We start from the raw sequence: 22330 nt of genomic DNA, 5'->3' as shown, positions 1-22330 counted from the left end.
CGGGCAACGAAGGAGTGGCTTCGTAAGAAGCATTTCAAGGTCCTGGAGTGGCCTAGCCAGTCTCCAGATCACAACCCCATAGAAAATCTTTGGAGGGAGTTGAAAGTCCGTGTTGCCCAGCGACAGCCCCAAAACATCACTGCTCTAGAGGAGATCTGCATGGAGGAATGGTCCAAAATACCAGCAACAGTGTGTGAAAACCTTGTGAAGACTTAAAGAAAACGTTTGACCTGTGTCATTGCCAACAAAGGGTATATAACAAAGTATTGAGAAACTTTTGTTATTGACCAAATACTTATTTTCCACCATCATTTGCAAATAAATTCATTAAAAATCCTACAATGTGATTTTCTGGATTTCTTTTTCTCATTTTGTCTGTCATAGTTGATGTGTACCTATGATGAAAATTACAGGCCTCTCTCATCTTTTTAAGTGGGAGAGCTTGCACAATTGGTGGCTGACTAAATACTTTTTTCCCCCACTGATATATATATATATATATATATATATATATATATATATATATATATATATGTTTAACATATATATTGTTTCAGTATTCAGTATGAATATCTTAATACACTGTTGCAAAAATATAATTAATGCAATCTAATTTAGCAATGAGAAAACAACTCACTCACTGATAGTGAAGTTTGAGGAATCACAATGGGCCTCCGGATACAATGTTGGTAGAATTACAAAATAGGTCGTGTGTGTGTGTCCTTAGAATGATCTTATTAGCGGTACTTGTCAGAGGCTTCTACCAATGTCCCAGCTGTAGCATCACATATCCCATTAACATGACTGGAATAAGTGAGGGTCCATGGAGCTGTTGGAGTGCTCACTGGCATGCCGGTCGACAGTACTCCTCAGAGGTGTAGTCCAAAAGAGGCTGATGACAAGCCCTTGTCCAAGGACCTGAGTGTAGCACTCTGCTCCCAACAGCCTTCACTAGTCATAACGTACAGTACAAACAAAATCATTTAATTTATAATCACTGGAAGATTCCCCCCCTAAGCCTCTACAGTTCAGCCTTGTTGGCTCCTCTGGTTTCCTAATGCTGCAGCTCCGTTTACTAGGGGGCTAGAGGATGCACCATTTGCTGTAGTAGTAAGGTGGGTGGGCCATAGCTTCTGCACTTAGGCCCTTCTCAGAGCACTAAGTGAAGTGCTGCTGTACTCAGATTCTCCCTTTGAGAATCATATCAAGGGGGAGCCCAAGAGCCATGTTCCTCACAGCATCCATCCCTGTTCAGTGTACTGTGGTCTTCCAAGTGGAACAGGTGTACTAGGCTCATCGGCTGACTTTGTCATCCGACAAGGTCCACCCCACTGTGCCTCTCAGGTGACGTACCTGGGGAGATAGAAGGCAGGGGAGAAAGACACATAGGGTAAAGGTTACACATATGAAGCCAACAAATTAGAGACTGTCAATACATTTTTGTGACATGATGGAATGCAGCGATTCGCAAAAAGCAAAGAACATATCATTTGTATTTGCAGAAATTTGACAAAGCATTCTTGTGTGATTTTCTTTTCTCCATCCAGGGCCTTGAACCAACACCAAAGTTAGAGGACAAGCTACCTGGCTTTCTCACTTTCATACAACAATTGTATGGCACATTTCTGAGACTTTATGCCACATATAGCTGCCTTCCACCATCTGAGTCACATTGTTAGGTAAATGGAAACGTTTGTATCCTCCACACTAAAGAGAACAAGGAGACTCTCTCAGCTCCTAAGTGGTTTGAAGGATGTTCTGTAGACATTGTGCAACAAATTCAATTTGTCAATTCTACTCAGAGATGTTTGCTGTCTTTGTGCAACCATAGACCTTTAAAAATGTAATTTGCATTTATTTCAGATTTGTCACGGCCCCTTTCTCTTGTGGACTTCCATTTATGAGAATTGAGAAGGTGAGTCCATTCCTTCTGGATTCAGAGAAATAAAACAAAATAGTTATCTGTCTTAATTTGGATGGAAATGATGGAATGGTGTAGGTTAAAGATATCACTACACAATATTTAGTTTAGTAACAGCCTGAGACATCAGTCAAACATCATCAAAATGTATTAAAGCAAGGATGAAACTTGGACAAACCCCTGTATTATTAGAGACACAAAGTAGCCAAATAGACTATTGCTTAGTTCGGGGTTAGAGTCGCCTCTTTCTATCTCCCCGATGATGGATGCCATGTAGGAGAGCATCAACCCAGATATGATCTCCATTTAATTTACACTTCAAGCCTTTGCGGCCTCCACGTAGCGCATATGAAAACAGTCTGCCCCATTCCATTAATGCAACTTAATGAGAATTTAACAACATATTATGAACAAAAGGATATATTCATTTTACCCACAGAGGTTATCATACAAAGCTGTAAAGAGGCCATGCCAGTCGAAGGAAAATTCCACCCAAAAACCATATTTTGGTCCTGAATGAGACATGAGCTCCCCTAAATGCAACAAAAGTCAAATTTTGGGGAGGGTGTCTAATTTAACCATTCTCCTATTTGTTTTAAATGATATTTTGTACTGCTACAGCGGTAAATATGAAAATAAAAACGTATTCCAAATTAAACGAACTCCCTAGCCTCTCTGTCATGGTTTAAACCAGTGACAATTGGGTCAGGTTCTTTCAATTGCATTAATCTCTCTACTCAGCCTGTCTGCCTCTCTGTCTGTCTTGAGCTTTGCTAGCAAACTTGCAACATTATATCGGCCCTCACAGTTTTGCACGCCAATGAGCTCGGAACAGACACAGCTTTATTTGTGTCCCATATTTCAGCACCTTTTCAGGTGTCCCGACTTTTCTTTTGACAAAAAAGGTCAATTTGTCAGCAAGATGCATCAATGAATTTAGCCTACAAGCGTGTAGGCCTTATGACAATCGCTCAATTTCATAACACTTTTTGGTGTTTTATAAGATATCTATCTCTCTTTCCCTTCATCAAATGGTGGGTGTACAGTGCACTTTTTGGGATGCTGGAATTAGTTTGAGTGGAGGAAAGTGTAGCCTAGGCATACTTTTTTTTGAAGTGATTGTTCCATCTGACTGCGCAATCCACTGTCTCATCAACCCAGCCAGGCTATTTATAAAGACATTATCTCACATTTCTTTTAGACTAACATTTAGTTTTCAACAGCAGAGATTTTATAAACCCTGCTGTTTGTCTCTCCGACATTTGCAACATTGTTTTAATATTCAAATTCGATCTCCAGCTGTCCCATAGTAATGAACATGTCGGAAGTGGGAGGAGACAGACAGGCAAGCATGCAGCGTTTCTCGGCCAGTCAAATCATGAATCAGCTGGCATGATTTTTATGTATATATACAAAGAAATGTCAATTGAAAAAAGGTAAAACGAAACGAAGTGCATCTAGTTTGCAGTCTTTCCAGCTTCAGTTCGAAGTGATTGTTTTACCTGTGTTGTTGGCTAGCTCCTCTGAACAACAGTGTCCTGACTAGTGTGCGTGCACAGTGAAATGTCTGTGTGTGTCCAGGGAACTCGTGGGGAGTAACTGGTGGTTTATGGCCGGAGGTGGGGGTGTTGTCCTGTTATCGCACTCCTGCAAGACTAGGCCATCTGGTGACAAGATATGGCGTTCTCCTCTGTCCTTTGTTCTCTGACCTGGAACAGCATTTATTGAAAACAAGCTCCTAACACAAATGGGTCTTGCACAACATTTTAGTCAGACCAATCTATAACATTTTATATTTACTACGACAAATTATATTTACTACGACACTAGTGAGCACATTTTCTAATCCAGGCGAAATCGCGCCTCATTAGCTCATTGTTACGCATGTATCCAAATAACAAGTACAGCTACTTTGCTGTTATTCTGGCTGCACTTTTTGACTTGACTGTAAGTTAGCCGTGGTTGGCTAGCTAGCAAGCAAGGGATAAGAACGTTGCCAGCCAGTAAGGCAATGGAACATTTAGAACGAATGACTGGGTCGCTTCCATAGATACAGAACAAAAAGACTGAACAACTGGGTATGGTCCATAGATACAGAACAAAAAGACTGAATGACCAGCCGGCTTGTGTAGCAACCCTAGATTTGTGTCGGGGCTATATCTTGTGGAAGGATGAAATAGTATGAATGCACACTTAAATAACCACATTTCCATCCACAGTTTTAATGTCAGTAAAGTCAAACCATAAAAAAATCAAGACAGCTGTAATGGAAACAGGAAGTTTCGGTACAATTTTATAAATGCCAACAGATAATTTGTTTGTTTGACCTGGTGGGATCTTTTTGTGTCGGTAAAATTAATTATGCGAGAAATTGTGGTGGAAACGCCTTTACGGGCAAGTATTGATATAAACATAATATCGAAGTAAACTTGGAGTCACGCTATAACATGGTGTGTGGTCCTCCCACTACGACTCCGGAAACTATTAGGCTATAGATGAAATGCAAGATAAGTGCAAGATATGAGCTTGATGCTGCTTTCCAATAAATGTCAAGGGTCTTATTCTGGTGACATGATAATCGATCATTTACTGTCAAATATTTTCGCTCTTATCCATAATAATCTCATCATGTAGACTAACCTACCTGCAGAGCCTACCCACACTGTATGTGCAAGACTATTGGCACATTTGCTATTTAAGCAACAGTTTATGACAAAACTATCGGTAGAGTTGAAAATGTGATGGAACACATGAACATTAGATTTTTATTTGGTATGTGAATACTTAAGCAAAAAAGTACATTTTGTGTGCACCATGTCATCACGCACTGATTTGTATCTGCGTCAAGTCAGTTTGGTTGAAACACACCACTGGTGGGAAAATGCATATGTTTTCTTTATGTGATTTTAGAATATTCGAAATCTGTCACCAATTGGATGGAAACCTAACTACTAACCAGGTTTCCATAAAACTTTTTGAAAATGTCATGACAGGCCTGAAGGAAACAGCACATTTGTCTGTAAACGTTTTAAATGTAGACAAAACAAAATAATCTACACAAGGTGGGATCTTTATGTGTTGGTCAAATTTATTATGCGAGAACTGGTGGTGGAAACGCTTTTATGCGCAAATATTGATATAATAAGCATCATATAAAAGTAAACTTGGAGTCAAGAGATAACTGTAGCTCAATTGGTAGAGCATGGCGCTTGTAACGCCAGGGTAGTGTATCACTCCCTCCAGGAAATACACGACGCCGCTGTTCTGGTTACTGATGGATTTATTCTTCTACTAAATTCTCCACCGTCATCAATCCACCGTCGAACTGTTTAAATACATTTCAACACATGCACAAAAAACAAGTTGGCGTTCACGTTACAGAAACCTTGCACGTAAATATGCGCGACAAATAATTAACATAATGAACATACCTCGCTGGCTGCACACAACTGAGAGGGAAATGGGTCCACTTAGAAACAAGAATACTTGTAAATAAACACGTCGTTAATTTAACTTATCTTTCAGAGTACTAAACTTTACCGCCGCTACTTTACCGCGATGTCTGGAACTTGTCACCACTAAAAGCGTCCCAACACAACATAGAATGTACAGATAGTTCCTATCACATAAATACAAGCAAAATCAATATTCAAAATACAAGTTGTACAAATAATAATGATATTATGTAAAACCTATTAATAATGACATGAATAACATTAATAATGACATGAATAACATTAATAATGACATGAATAACATTTATGGCAGTTAAACTCCCACCAAATCACATCCTTTGGGATTTCACCTCACAAAATAACCATAACATTCATTCTGCTTCAAGCAGTAAAACTGTCTTGTATACAGGCCTGTCAAGATAGACTGGCTTTGTAGTGCGTTTTCCCTGGTTATCTAAGGTTGAGTCACTAATTAACAGTTTTACCTTTCTGACTCTTCCATCAGTGCTAGGGTACACCTGTGCTACTCTTGCTAATCTCCATTGATTTCAGTGCTGAATACTTCCGTTTGAACCAATTTGATGATGAAAAGCTCTGCTTCCTGTCTTTCCTCAACACTTGTGGCTTCATTTGTTTTAAGTTTGAGACCCTTGATTTGCTTAGCATGGCGCTTAAGACGAGCAATAGCTTTGACGGCTCTTTTCCAGTCAGAAAACCTTGTCAGGCGGTCTAACAATGTCCTGTCCTCTTTTGCTTTTGTGTTGAGCACCTGGGCCTTTCGAAGTTCTGGATCATTGTCAATGACCTCACTTACTTTGACGTCTTCTATGGGCAGCTCTCTTTTCCACAGAAAATCTGGCCCATTAAACCAAGTTGAAGCTACAAGCTGATCTGCCTTTAGGCCTCTTGAAGCATGATCCGCAGGATTATCTTCAGAACGTACAAATCGCCATTGCTTTGAATCTGTAGTGGACTTGATTCTTTGGATTCTGTTAGCCACAAAGACGTGGAATCGTCTTGCATCATTGTTTATATATCCAAGGACAACCTTTGAGTCTGTCCAAAAATGTTCTTGAAGACCATCTATTTCGAGCTCCTTTCTGAGCACAACACTTGTCCTTGCTGCTACCACTGCTGCAGATAACTCAAGGCGTGGTATTGTGGTCACTTTGGTGGGGGCAACACGTGCTTTCCCCATGACTAACGAACAATGGACATCCCCATTGGTGTTGATCGTTCTGAGATAAGTACACTCCCCATAGCCTGTGACGCTGGCATCTGAGAAGTGGTGAAGCTCGTACTGTTTGACATCTATGAAGTTTGCTGGAATATAGCACCTTCTGATCCTTACATTAGACAAGTTTTGTAGATCTTGTAGCCAAGATTCCCACTGTGTCTTGAGTTCCTCTGAGAGTGGTTCATCCCAACCGGCCTTGTCTCGACACAGTTGTTGCAATATCTGCTTTCCTAGAAGAATGAATGGGGCTACGAACCCCAATGGGTCGTAGATGGAAGCTACTGTTGATAGCACTCCTCTTCTGGTCAACGGGTGTTCCTTGACTGTAACTCTGAGCTGAAAGTCATCAGAGGACACGCACCATTGCACTCCGAGAGCTCTTTCCATGAGTGGCTCTCCCAAAGCCATATCAAGGTTTTTGACACTTTCAGCGCACTCTTCCTTTGGTATTGATTTCAATACATGCTTGCTGTTGGAGACAAACTTATGTAGTCTTAGCTTGCCTGTGCTGCAAAGACCTCTTGCTTCCTTGATGAGTTGAATTGCCTCAGCATCAGACGTTACACTCACCAGTCCATCGTCAACATAAAAATTCCTTTGGATGAATTTAACAGCGTTTTGGTTAAATTCATCCTGACCTTTAGCGGCTAGATGTTTGAGACCAAAATTGGCACAGCCGGGTGAGGAGGCTGTCCCAAACAGATGGACTTTCATCCGGAAAGTTGATGGCGGAGACATCAGGTCACCATTCTCCCACCATAAGAACCTCAGGTAGTCTTGGTCTTCCGGTCTTACATGGAACTGATGGAACATTCGCTCCACATCACACATAATAGCAATTGGGCCCTTGCGAAACCTGCAGAGAACTCCCACCAAGGTATTTGTGAGCTCTGGCCCAGTAAGAAGGTGGTCATTCAATGACGTGTCTTGGAATCTTGCTGAGCAATCAAAGACGACGCGTATCTTCCCAGGCTTTTGAGGGTGGTATACCCCATGGTGGGGAATATACCAGGCTGGATGATTGTTGAGTTCCTTTTCGGGAACCTTCTCAGCATCACCACGAGCAATGATATCTTTCATGAAGTTCATGTAGTCTGAGCAGTATTTCTGGTCTCTCTTGAGCCTTCGTTCCAAGCCTCTTAGACGCTGAACAGAACATGACTTATTATTGGGTAGATTTGGTCTGTCTTGTTTGAAAGGTAAGGGCATTTCATAATGACCATCTTGTTTGTGTTTGATTTCATCTCTCAGCTTAGTCAAGAAGTGGAGATCTTCCTGAGAGACGGTTGCATCTTCTTCAACTCTTTCATTTACATTTACATTTTAGTCATTTAGCAGACGCTCTTATCCAGAGCGACTTACTTTCACTGAAATCAGATTCTAGTACCTTAATTACATCATTTGGACTGATCATTTCCTTGATCTGAGTCTTGCAAACATAGTGAACTTCACCTTTGAGCTTGATTGTTGGTTTGGGTTCAGGTGTCACTTTCCTTACAATGATGCGGTGACTTACTCCAATTGCATCACTGTAGTGCTCTTGTGGGTCACCATAACTCACTATGCTCCAACCTAGATCAGTTCTCTGAGCAAAGGGTTCGTTTTCTTCTCCACATACGACTTCTCTGGGCATTAGCGCTTGTGGGCAATTGTATCCGATTAGCAGACCAATTTCACATTCCTTTGGCGGTGCAATGTGTTCTGCAAGATGCTCCAAATGAGGCCATGCTTTAGCGGTCTCTGAAGTTGGAATGTGTGTCCGATTGGCAGGGATAAATTCATGAGTGTACGTTGTTGGCACTGTGATCGTCTTAGAGGAGAATAGACCTCTTATTTGTAGGTATTTGAGTCTTTTACAGGGTACAATTGTCCTTTTTGACGACATTGTAGATAGTTTCAGCTTCACTTGTTCCGTGTTCGTATCTAGAATGTTTGCTACTTCCTCAAGAATGAAGGAAGAATCACTTTGTGAATCTAGCAGAGCATAGACAAGAACTTCCTTACTTGAATCACTTTGCGTTGATACATAGACAGGTACTATCGCTGAAGTCTGTGTGGTATTGCCATCTTGCACAACTCTGTTGGATGTGGTTTCCTTGATAACCTCTTGTGTTGACAGTAGCTTTCTTTCCTTGCCATAACTTATGTCTTTAGATGTTTCCCCTTTTGGTTCTTGTTTTGAGCGATCTTCGTGTAGGCATGTGGGATGACGTTTTGAGCAGGTGTCACAGACCATCCGGCTACTGCAGCTCTTGGATTGATGGCCAGGACTTAAACATCCGAAGCACAGTCTTTCATTCTGAATGAACTTGACTCGTTCGGCGACTGTCCTTTCAATGAATTTGAAGCACTTGTGTAAACTGTGTCCTAATTTCTTACATAACACACGTGACTATGTTTCTCTCACTGATGTTAGTTGTGAAGATCTTGGCACCTACAGTTTGGTTCTTGATCTTTGCTTTATCAGGTTCACTTTGTCGTAATGCGTTGTAGGATGTTATAGGGTTGCACGCAATACTAGCTTCCATCGACAGGAATGTCACAAAATAGTTAAAGCTTGGGAACCTTCTGTGTTCCAGTTGGTATTGTGTGGTCCTTCGGTTCCATCTGCTACTTAACCAGTCGGGTAGTTTGGCAGCTAGTTTTTGATTCTCAATATCATCATTAAGAACCTTTAGACTCTCATTGTGAGCAATAGCGAATTCACAACTACGTAGAAAGTCTACAAATTTTCTTAAGTCTGCACTCTCCTTAGGAGCTAGTTTTGGCCAAGCATGTAATTTGTCTCGGAAGGCCTTGGCAATCACAAACGGCTCACCATAACGTTCCTTGAGCAGGTCCCATGCTGCATGATATGAATCTTCTGAATCGATCAGAAAATAACCTTCTACTGCTTCTTTAGCTGCTCCTCCCACATATTTCTGAAGGAAGAAGATTTTCTCTGCAGCTGGAATATTTTCTCTCTCAATCAGTGTCTGAAAGGAAGACTTCCAATGGTTAAACTTGAGTGGATCCCCACTAAAAATTGTAGGCTCTGGAATGGGAAGCCTATTTGCTGATATAGCCTCAGCCAGGACTTTCACAAGCTCTCTTGTGTCGTTTTGAAGCACACTTCTTGTAGCCACATCCCTTAGTGGTTGTGGGTGCTGATACACAGGATTCACCTGATCAATTGGTTGCTCAAATGTAGGCAGCTCAGACTTATGTGGAGTAAGCCTTTGGTCTGGATACAACTCATTTTCGTCATAGACTTGAAGCCTTGCTCTGGCCGCGTTCAGTCTTTTTATCTCCTCTAAACGTCCAAGCTCTCTTTTTAAGTCTTCTACAGATCTTTTCCTTGCAGCATTCTCTTCTTGCTGTTTCTTTAAGAGCAAAGCTTCTTGTCTCTCCTTTTCTATCTTACGTTCAGTCTCTTCTCTTTCGCCTTGAAGACGACGAGTTACTGCAGCTACTTCTTGCTCTGCAACTATCTTCTTGTCCTCAACTTCAAGTCTTTGGAGTTTCTCTTGGTGGCACTCTTGCTCAGCCATAATCTTCAACACAGCCTTTGTGGCTGCATACTCAGCAGCGGCTTCTTGTCGTTTAACTGAGGATACATTAGAGCGAATGGAAGTGGCCTTAGAAGACTTAAAGTCTGGAGATGACACACTGGAAATCGTAGATGCGAATACGGAGCTTGCATCCGGCCAAATCAGTTCCTCCTTTGTTCCTTGAATTTGAGATTGCGCGTTGTGTACAACAATCTTGGTGACTGATATACATTTATCCAGCTTGCGGCGCATCTCGTGAGCTGGGCTGTCAATCCTGCGATATTCTTCATAAACATTATTCAGTTCAGATAACTCTCTTTGAATAGTGCTGCTGTGTTCGTGTAGGATGTTGCTTGGATCTTGTTTTGTAACTGATTTCTTAGCCACCTTAGTTAAAACTTTCCAGCGTTCATAAATGCTGTCAAAGCGAATTAGTAGTTCTTTTGTTTTTTCTTTCTGAAATTCTTTTCCCTTTTCCGTTAATGTACGGGCTCTTCCACTCTGTCGAGGCTCTTCAGACTGTACTGCTTCTTGTACAACGCTAGACTCATCTGTCTGCTCTGTCTCTTCTACTGGCTCTACGAGTGATCCTTTACACTGACTCTCTTTACTTCTATGTGACATATTAACTTATTTGAAAGTAACCTGTACACAAGACAGTTGTCTTAAATAAACAGTAGAGTTTACAACAAACATTTTACAAAAAGAAATACTCAAGAGAATAGAATATGCCAAGTTAAGTTATTGTCTTTGAAATTAACCCTTCAGAATAAAGGCAGGCATTATAAAGATTTTGAAATGTTGCAGAATCACTCAAAATAACAGCTTTCTTAAATGCACAAACATAAATCCTCTTCTTAAGTAAATCAATGACTTATATTCAATGAAATAAAGAATTATCAATATCGCTAAATCACTTACATTAATGTCTCTTAATATCTTGTTACACACTGTTATGTTACTTGGCTACACACAGCCCTTTGAAGTCCTTTATATTTTCCAATCCTTGTGTCACCTTTTCAGAACACAAATTTAAGTGTCTGACTTACGGACGTCTTCATGAAAGAAAAAACGGATGAACTTGTGTGAGTCCTTTAACACTGAACAGTGGCTTATCTGTGAGTCCGTCTTGACGAGCCGTCTTGCAGAGCAGGTCAGGAAACGATCACGCAGACTCGAGTTCGACTATCACTCCCTCCAGGAAATACACGACGCCGCTGTTCTGGTTACTGATGGATTTATTCTTCTACTAAATTCTCCACCGTCATCAATCCACCGTCGAACTGTTTAAATACATTTCAACACATGCACAAAAAACAAGTTGGCGTTCACGTTACAGAAACCTTGCACGTAAATATGCGCGACAAATAATTAACATAATGAACATACCTCGCTGGCTGCACACAACTGAGAGGGAAATGGGTCCACTTAGAAACAAGAATACTTGTAAATAAACACGTCGTTAATTTAACTTATCTTTCAGAGTACTAAACTTTACCGCCGCTACTTTACCCCGATGTCTGGAACTTGTCACCACTAAAAGCGTCCCAACACAACATAGAATGTACAGATAGTTCCTATCACATAAATACAAGCAAAATCAATATTCAAAATACAAGTTGTACAAATAATAATGATATTATGTAAAACCTATTAATAATGACATGAATAACATTAATAATGACATGAATAACATTAATAATGACATGAATAACATTTATGGCAGTTAAATAGTGGGTTCGATCCCCGGGACCACCCATACGTAAAAATGTATGCACATATGACTGTAAATCGCTTTGGATAAAAGCGTCTGCTAAATGGCATATTATTTAACTCATTGTGTGGTCCTCCCACTATGACTCGGGTGCATCAAAGCTGGGACCGAGAGAATGAAAAACAGCTTCTATCTCAAGGCCATCAGACTGTTAAACAGCCATCACTAGCACACTAGAGGCTGCTGCTGCCTATTGAAATCACTGGCCACTTTAAGAAATGGAACACTAGTCACTTTAATAATGTTTACATATCTTGCATTACTCATCTCATATGTATATACTGTATTATACTGTATCTTAGTTCATGCCGCTCTGTCATTGCTTGTCCATATATGTATATATTCTTAAATTCCATTCCTTACTTAGATGTGTGTGTATTGGGTATATGTTGTGAAATTGTTAGATATTACTTGTTAGATGTTACTGCACTGTCGGAGCTAGAAGCACAAGCATTTCGCTACACCTGCAATAACATCTGCTAAACACGTGTATGTGACAAATACAATTTGATTTGATTTGATTTGATTTGAAAGCATGCAGTGTATTAGGCTACAGACTAAATAATTTATAAAGGCTTCAAAGGGCGGTGAAAGTGCATGGTGATGAGCTTGATGCTGCTTTCCAATAAATATCGAGAGTCTTATTCTGGTGACATGATGATAGATGCTTGGCTGCCTTTTGACAAATACAAATAATCTCACTCTGTCCATAATAATCTGATCATGTACCCCCACTGTGTCTGCAAGCTGTTGGTGAGAGCGCACGTGCAAATATAAGGCAACATTTTTTGTGACAAAACCATCAGTAGAGTAGAATTTTTTTTTCCGTACATGGGAATTTAACCGCAAAAGCTATTTTTATGTGCACTAAGTCATCACACACAGCCTTTTATCATCAACAAGTCAATTTGATGGAAACACATCTCTGGTCGGAAAATGCATAGAATATATAGTTTTTATGCGGAAATTCGAATGAAAAAGTGTCTCCAATTGGATGGAAACCTGGCTAATCAGAAGAAAACATAATGACTAGTTGTGTTCATGCCACATTAAAAGGTAATACATGTTTACTGTCAAAATACATGTCTTTAGTATTAGGCCCATAATTATTCCCCACTCTGGGAAATAAGCATTTCTTTCCATTCTGTTAACTTGTTGAGCCAATTGAAGAGTCGGCTAATAGCTATTTAGCGTTAATATTTTTTCATATAATTTCCTGTAACCCATTTCCGTTTACATATTCTGCTGTGATTTGTATTATTGTTGTAATCAGTAGGTCTAATTTGAAGTTCAAACGCTTTGTCAAGTTGCCAAGACAGAACAGGTGAGTACAAGCTGGGGAGGTTATAGACAAGGAAAGCAATATCAGGAAGGCCGTCAAACAAAAACAACAGCCCTGACAATAGGCCTACATTGCATCAAATTAAATTATAGGTAAATAGTTCTATACGGAAGTATGCAGAAGCAATATGCCAATGCATTATGAAAAGTATTTACATTTGCTAATCAACACCACTCTAATTAATACTTCTTCAATTGAGACGATATTGCACTTCCCACAAGTATTTTCTGCCTGCACAAAATAGAGGCAAGTTTGACTGCAATTTCCTGTGTTAAATAATCCTCATAATAACTGATATGCCTTGAACATCAGAAAAGACAGATATAGACCTAACCAAAGTCAATATTGGAAAATGTTCTTGCCATTTTGCCTAACATTAAGGTTATCATAAGTGTATCAAATTATTATCATGTTATGGAAATGTATACTTTCTCAAATAACATTTAGTTTTATAGACTAGGCCTATTGTTCAAATGAACACTTGGATTTATATTAAAGAAATCATGCAAATATTGCACAATTATATAATTCTCAATCTCTTTATTCTTAAGCAAAACTTCTCTGCCATATCCTCTCAATTCTGCTTGACCAGACTGACAAAAAATAATGTATTGTTATTATTATTATTATTACTACTACTACTACTTACAGGGTAAACATTAGACTAACAATGTAATTGTAATAATTCGTGCTATCGTTGGGTTGCATTATTATTATCAACATTTTCCCTTTTCTATTTTGTTATTCCCTTTCTTCAGAGCGCTAGAATAGCTCGAGCCTTTCCTCTCTTCTCTGCACAAGCAGGCAGCAGCTCTTCGTGAACTCCGTGTGAACCGCGATGACAACAATACATTATTTTCTCCCATCGCTCGCGCCGGCCGTTAGCTCACCCTGTCAAACCATTATAATATCTCCCTGCCTTTGATATGGTCTAGGCTAGGGCATATCGAGAAGAAATATAAATAAAAACGAATATTAAAGAAGATTTGAATAAAATAAGTAAAACTGGTTGTGTGCTGCTGGTAACTGGGCATGCAGTCAGTAAGACAATAGGCTCACATGTTACAATGGGGTTATTCTTGTTTGTTTAGTGAACTTATCAGGCAGATAGTGACTTATGAATTGTACAAACAATCAAAAATAAGTTTTGATTCAGCCCCAGGCAAACACAGCCTCTCTCCTTGGGGTCAAATTGTGTGATAGTCTATAGAGTACAGCCTGACCTGTGGGTGAGAGAAGGCAAGAGGCGAGCTGGGGAGATGTGAATGGGCAAGGTACTGGCTGTGGTTAGAACCATGCATACAAATGGCACTGTCTCGGTGCAGTCAGGGTAAGATTTATGACTCCATCGCTTTCTTCGGATGTAAACAACGCTGAGTAAAAGAAAATAAGACAGAGTCAGCCTTCCATTGAGGAGACCAACAATAATGTGCTGGACAATTTCGCAGGATGGCAAATCTTAATTAAAAGTGTTATGTAGGCTAATTAGTTCTCTAATTGAAAAAAATAGCATTTAGGCAATGTCAATTCTTCATCCACCACTATATATCACATTAGGACTTAATCTTAAACAGGTGGAAGAGTAGGCCTGTTTGAATTTGATGAGGCATTTCCCACACTTAACCTAGATATAAGCATTATAAATGGCCTCATTAACAGTTTAGAGTTTATTGTGATAGCTAATGAAAGGTCCTAAATTGTCCTACCAGTAGGGTAAGGTGGGGTTACTAGCCCCCCGGGGTAACTGCCCCCCTGTAATTCTCACAGAAACCACTTTATGTCACACATTTTTTCCCCCATCACTTTTCTGGCTGCCACTACTCTTGCTCAACTAAACATGTTATCTGTCACATCTAAAAAAATGTATTTCACTCTAACAAAACGATTCTGAGGTAAGTTGATCTAATATTTCGTATTTAGAAAAAGTTATATGCACAGAGTATACAAAACATTAAGAACACCTGCTCTTTCCATGACATAGACTGACCAGGTGAATCCAGCTGAAAGCTATGAGCCCTTATTGGTATCACTTATTAAATGCACTTCAATCAGTGTAGATGAAAAATTATGTATTACTACTAATAGTATTACTATTACTATTACTACTACCCCAACCTCACTGTATATAGTGCTCATTGTCATAGATATTTCCTATTTGATATTCTCCTCCTCACAGAGATACAGTGCCTTCAGAAAGTATTCACACCCCTTGACTTTTCCCACATTTTGTTGTGTTAAAGCCTGCATTTAAAATTGATTAAATTGAGATGTGTGTGTCAATGTCAAAGTGGAATTATGTTTTTTTGAAATGTTTACAAATTAATAAAAAATGAAAAGCTGAAATGTCTTGAGTAAATAAGTATTCAACCCCTTTGTTATGGCAAGCCTAAATAAGTTCAGGAGTAAAAATGTGCTTAACAAGTCACATAATAAGTTGCATGGATTCACTCTGTGTGCAATAATAATGTGTAGCATGTTTTTTGAATGACTACCTCATCTCTGTACCCCACACAAACAATTATCTTAAAGGTCCTTCAGTCGAGCAGTGAATTTCAAACACAGATTCAATCACAAAGACCAGGGAGGTTTTCCAATGCCTCGCAAAGAAGGGCACCTATTGGTAGATGGGTAAAAATAAAATAAAAAAGCAGACATTTGAGCAAGGTGAAGTTATTAGTTAGACTTTGGATGGTGTAGCAATACACCCATTAACTTCAAAGATACAGGTGTCCGTCCTAACTCAGTTGCCAGAGAGGAAGGAAACCGCTCAGGGATTTCACCATGAGGCCAATGGTGACTTTAAAACAGTTGCAGAGTTGAATGGCTGTGATAGGAAAAAACTGAGGATGGATCAACAACATTGTAGTTACTCCACATTAATAACCTAAATGACAGAGTGAAAAGAAGGAAGCCTGTACAGAATAAAAAGTAAAGCACTAAAGTAAAACTGTAAAAAATGTGGCAAAGCAATTAACTTTATGTCCTGAATACAAAGTGTTATGTTTGGTGCAAATCCAACACAACACATCACTGAGTACCACTCTTCATATTTTCAATCATGGTGGTGGCTGCATCATGTTATGTGTATGCTTGTCATCGGCAAGGACTAGGGAGTTTTTAGGATAAAAACAAAACGGAATAGAGCTAAGCACAGGTAAAATCCTTAAGAAAAACCTGGTTCAGTCTGCTTTCCAAAAGACACTGGGATACATTGAATGTTCCTGAGTGGCCTAGTAACAGTTTTGACTTAAATCGTCTACAAAATCTTCAAAAGCCAGGATTCCCCCAAAAAATTACCAAGACAAAAAGGGAAAAACATGATTATAATTTATCTTTCATCTCTCTGTGTTTCATAATTTTCCTTCAATTTGCAAGAGGCTAAATGTATCTCATCCAAGGGAGCGAAACAGCGCCCCTCTGTCTCTGTATGTGTAGGCCATCTATCTGATGCTGTCTGGTCAAAAAGAGTATGACATTGTAGCATTGAATGCAAGGGAAGCCAGCAAACATTTGGCCTCTTGATAAAAAATAAATACAATAATAGCCAATCAGCATTGAGCTAAACTGAGTGAGCTCAAATGTGAATGGTCCTGGCGCACCAAATAAGTGTCAAGGTTAGCCAGTTTCACACCAATCACATCACATCAAAAGCCAAACTTCATTGAAAAAAATTGAATTGTTGCATCTTGTTGTTGTTCTCCAGTGGCTAGCTAGCTAGCTAAAATTGGCACTTTCCTAAATTAGCCAGGGATTTGGTCTTGTGGTTTGACTTAATTCTCAAAAAGTCAATCTGTAGCTAGATGTAGTAGGCTAATGTTAACTAGCTGGCTCATGAAAGAGGCAATGAGCAAGCATTTTAGCCAGGTAGCCTAGGACAACAAAAACTAAAAGTGTGTACTTTATGACAGAATCATAGACCATTTCTGCAACACAAAAGAGAGGAGGATGGCATTGGCGTTTCTCTACAAGTAGGGTGAGCATAGGTGATTTTATGATGTTGAAATATTGAAGTTGAAATGGTGCTGGAATAGTGGAGGCAGCTCCTTTTTTCTTTGCAACTTGCGGTGTTCTAAATTAATAGTTGTTTATTAGTCTGAAAATATAGGAAACATTAACTTGCTTGACCATGCTGTTGGTCATGTAACTGTTTGTTACATGCAATATGCTTTGTGGACTCCGCCGGACAGATTTGCGGTTTTGTGATAAAACAAAGGTGTGGTTGAATATATTCTGCCACTGTGTCTTCTTATTGTCTCGGCCTTAGGCCTATATATCACGGTGGCAAGGCATATGAACTAACATGTTTTAGAGTAAATAACGTAATTATCACAACACATAGGCCTAGATTGTAATATGGCTTTTTTTTCCCTGGCTTCCCCAGTGATTTTACCCACGCACCACTACTGCAAATGTTAGAATGTTTTTTTCCACGTTGACATTACAGAGTATTTTGTGTAGATCGTTGACAAAAAATGACAATTAAATCCAGTTTAATCCGACCTTGTAACAAAACAAAATGTGGAAAAAGTCAAGGGGTGTGAATACTTTCTGATGGTACTGTATATGTTTTGTCCATTGGAATAGATTGGACTGGGCATTATTTTTCCACCAATGGGCCTGGAGGGAGAGTCAAACATGACTTTATTTGTCAATGGCATCATTTTGGATCCTCCTAATAAGCTGTTATATGTAATTGGAATTAACATTCAGGAGGGGAAAAACTAATGTAAACACTAGTTTATAGGGGGATTGAGCTTCAATCTGAACACCCCTAAGCCTATCCACAAGTAATGCATATACTGTAGTGTAAACTGTGAGTTGGTCACATGTGGACAGAGAGGATTAATTGAGGGAATACCAACTGAATTTCCTAACCTTTGGCATTTCATTGAGTCCTCAAAATGAAATTATTAACAAATAGATCTAAATTAAATTAAATTAGAGCGGCGCACAATTGGCTCAGCGTCGTCCGGGTTTGGCCGGTGTAGGCCGTCATTGTAAATAAGAATTTGTTCTTAACTGACTTGCCTAGTTAAATAAAGGTTAAATAAAAATAAAAATAAAAATAAATAAAAACAATTAACAAATGGATCTAAATAAAATTCCACCTAAGTGTCTAATTAGCCTACAGGCATATAATCCTAAGGAACGATATTAAAGATATAGGCCAAGGAGGCTATGTTGCAGTAGTATCCTATTTGTCATCCATTATGACTTATAACGGCCTATTGGCGATTAATTTACCATATTGTAAACATGAAAGCAGCAAGTAGGCCTAATGTACTGTAAATCTGGCATTATTTTTAGACCACATATTTTCTGAGAGAACGTGTTGACAACCAACATATTATTTGATTAGCAAAACTCCCTTATAAGCGTGTGTATGTGATTTGTGAGGTAAAATGATTCCTTACAATGTATGAAGTACAGTACATTGGATAAAGAATGAAAATATGCGTTTCGTTTCGTGTAAAGTATAATTTTTTATCACATCACGTGTGACAGGCTACAGGGAGAGGTCCTCAACGACCGCGCGCGCATTCGGGGAGAAGGAAACATCTGCTGTGCTCTGCAGTTTGAATAAGGGAGAAGCTAGATTTATAACACATCACCATTGAGAGTGCCGCCCTTTTTGTTCAATAGCCAGACGACCCCTGTTTCAACTCTGGGCTCCTATATGCTGCTTCCATGATGCACACAAAGCCTAATATTCACTCTCCTGAATACTGAAAACATCGGTGAACTCCCAATAGGCTAACAATGTAAAATCCAAATCCAAAACGTAGGCTATAAATAGAAGGCATTTTTCAAATAACTTGGGCATTTGATGAAATAATCACAAAAAAAACTGCTTAAATTAGGAAGCCCTCTGCTGCAGCTGTAGCCTACGTTTCCTCTGACATAGCCTGGCCTATTCCAAAACCCTTCCATGTCTTGTGGAAGAGTTCCACATGTTTGAGGGGCGTAAGGGCAATACTTTAAAACGTGCCATAAATCAGAGTGAGACAGGGGAATGCTGGAAAGACACTGCACAGTTCCAAAGCAACCCAGAGGCTGGGGACTACTCCAGGCATGTAGCGACACAGAAAGCTGTAGGCCTATATAGGCAGGCATACTGAATTAGACAAAGCAGAATGTTTTTGAGTAACTTATGTTTAAACCATTTGGTCTATAGGCCTATTGCAAGTTTGATCGCATTTTCCTCAGGGACTTTCGCGGTATTAAAACGGTTTTAGGCCTATAGACAAAAAACAATCAAGAGTGCTTGCCAACATGAGGCTATCTTAATAGAACATTTGAAATTTGACTTGAACACTGATATAATGTTTATATTATGACAATATAACGTCATACAGCCTAATTTGGGAAATGTTGGCTTAAGAAATAATGGTGTTATTTGGAGCCAGCTAACCCACTGATTTTTGTAGGTTACTAAATTACACGAAAAGTCTAAATACCAAATACTACTAAATCCATTTAGGCCTATACTTAAAATAAATAAATAAATAAATAATGGGCCTAAGCATAGGCTATATCCTCTTACAAAAAGACAAACTTCGATCCAGTCCTCCATCATTCCTCGCATCATATCTGTTCATGTGCCATGCCTATTGCACCTGCTTAATAGCCTAGTTTGGTGCCAATACAGCCAGTGGTCCATAACACAGCGCTGAATGGGTCTCTGCTGCACCTATTCTCTTCTCTACTCTCTCCTCTAAAGTGTCCTTCCCTGTCTCAAGTAGGGTCATGGCCCTTTTCGTTGTCAGACACGAACTCACAAGAAATTGGGTCTTTAAATATTTATCATTGCTCTGCAAATAGGAGACAAATCCAGAGACTTGGGTTTAGCCTAATACGGCCAAAAACATAGTCCACACCCCACACATGTTCACCAAAGACATACAAAAACAAAAAAAGAGTACAAAAAAGTAGCCTACACATGCTTAGTTATATCAACACAGCTGTCCAAATAGGTAACTAAACCCATGATATTTCAGTCCATTTAGTAGGCTAATCAAGAGGAAGGCTAGGGCTAAATAAAAAGTTCCAATGTGAGAGGTATGGGGCAATCATTTAGTAATAATGATTATGACAAGGGAAGTCAATTATACCAATTGATTACTTTTTTTAACCAAATGTCCTTTTGAGGGATAGAGAGGTGGCCAAAAAGCAGAATCGACAGAAAGGAAAAAAGAAAGAAAGAAAAATAATCCGCATCATTTCGAAAAACCTACTCGGTTTGTTCAACACATTCTGAAATCCTTAAAGATTCATTAAATCGAAAAGGCTGATGCAGACAGCCTGTTTGAAAAATATTTGTTATAGAGTTGTAGAAATAAATAAAAATAGCCATGTTCTAGGCTCTTATCACGACCTTGTGTGTTTTCGTTGTTGGAGAACCTATCAATTGTCCCTGAACACTTTTCTAACTCTGCTTTTTTATTAGCAAATGCAATGATGGTGGTCATAGATATCGATTATTTTTGGCAATATTAAAATGGGATGGACGTGTCAATTCAAGCCTGACAGACACACTCATCTCTCTCTGTCCCGTCAAAGACACTTGGGAAAGTATATAGGAGGTGATACGGTAAAACGTTTTAGGCTACTGGATGTATGAACGAACACGTGTGCATTGATGATCGCATTAGGACAAAATAACCCCAATGCTAAACACCTCTTAATGTTTTAAAGCCGCTATGTACGATGTGCATACAGAGAGTGGGCCATGCACCAACAACCGAGCGAATGCATCCGACATGTTTTCCACATGCAAATAACACTTCATTTCTTGGATATACTGTATCTTTGGTAGTCTTCTATACTCAGAGGATGACAGTGAGATAAATATAGATTTAAAAAAAACACAAGTTAGGCTACTAGATGTCATTTGGTTACAAGTCTTTAGCTAATATTATTTGATGTTAAATATATAGGCCTAAAAATACACTTTAGTCATTTAGCAGACACTTTTATCTAAAGTGTCTTACAATAGTGCTTGCATACATTTTGGTATAGGTGGTACCAGTGGGAATCGAACCCACGATCCTGACGTTGTATGCGCCATGCTCTGCCACACAGGACCCATTTCTCCCCATAAAACCTTGTATGTTTTTATACAGGCCTATACAAAGTTTTCAATGTATGGCTCAAGGTGTAGGCCTATTACAAGTTAATAATCATAAGCTAAGAATTGTTATAGGCTATTAATTTCAGACATTACTCACGCATGTATGTTATAATGGCATAATGAGCTACACAGGTCACAGGTACAACAGCATCAGGACAATTAACAAGTCACATCACACACCCTCCCAGGTCAATTAATATAGAACAAACATCCACAATCAAGGCAACCCCCTGACGACACACACACGAACACACAAACACACACACACACACACACACACACACACACACACACACACACACACACGTTACAAGTCGAGGGAGCTTGACAGGCCATGTTAGACCGTTGAAAGGGTCGAGCATCCAGGACTGAAATGAAGCTAATGGCACAGAAAAACGTGTCCCCCACATGAACCCCAGCCTTTTCTACCGTCAGTCTGAAAAAAGTTCAATAGGATTGCCCTTTTCAGCCGCGCTATAGGGCGACAGAGTGGTATAGAAAATAGATCACGGGGAGGCTGCTGTTTTGGTATGCACACACACTCATTTCTCACCGGTGTCCGGGAGTGTAATGGCAGCCAGAACGGTGGGTGGATCTTGTGTGGTTCCATTCTCCTTGAAAGTCATGGCCGAGTGAGGCTTTACACTGCATCTTTCTGTTCTATATTGGATGAAATCTAGAAAGGTCTCACCATGTGGCTTGTTTCTATAGGAAAGAGTTGAGTGGTCCATGCTAATATGGAGACATGGATTAAAGGCACAGCGCAGTCAAAAACGTGATTTTCCTGTGTTTTATATATATTTCCACACTATGAGGTTGGAATAATACTGTGAAATTGTGAAAATTATGATAATGCCCTTTTAGTGTAAGAGCTGTTTGAAAAGACCACCTGACATTTCTGCCTGTTTTGGTGAGTTGGAGTTTTGGCCTGCCTGGTGAC

General features: G+C 39.4%; 1 protein-coding gene and 1 long non-coding RNA gene across 4 annotated transcripts in view; both read right to left on the bottom strand.

Moving 5' to 3' along the window:
* Positions 1-534: 534 nt before the first annotated feature.
* LOC121575185 overlaps positions 535-22330 on the bottom strand; it is a 98081-nt gene continuing 76285 nt past the window's right edge. The window contains exon 3 of the long non-coding RNA XR_006661488.1: positions 535-1353. This is a non-coding gene — a long non-coding RNA (uncharacterized LOC121575185). The remainder of the gene's footprint in view (positions 1354-22330) is intronic.
* LOC121576029 lies at positions 4987-8849 on the bottom strand. Of its 3 annotated transcripts, XR_006661487.1 has the most exons (3): positions 7976-8849; positions 5353-7917; positions 4987-5246 (listed from the first exon to the last, which is right to left on the bottom strand). XR_006661487.1 is itself a non-coding variant. In XM_041889326.2 (2 exons), exons 1-2 carry the CDS (start codon positions 8847-8849, stop codon positions 5909-5911), a joined length of 2883 nt encoding a protein of 960 aa, XP_041745260.2. In that variant the 3' UTR covers positions 4987-5908. The 3 variants fall into 3 exon arrangements, 2 of the variants coding, with proteins under 2 accessions (XP_041745260.2, XP_045078951.1); XM_041889326.2 differs by having other exon boundaries at positions 4987-7917; XM_045223016.1 differs by having other exon boundaries at positions 4987-8068.

Source organism: Coregonus clupeaformis, chromosome 10 (assembly GCF_020615455.1).
Source record: "Coregonus clupeaformis isolate EN_2021a chromosome 10, ASM2061545v1, whole genome shotgun sequence".
Taxonomy (NCBI): domain Eukaryota; kingdom Metazoa; phylum Chordata; class Actinopteri; order Salmoniformes; family Salmonidae; genus Coregonus; species Coregonus clupeaformis.
This window is presented reverse-complemented; position numbering and strand designations above follow the sequence as displayed.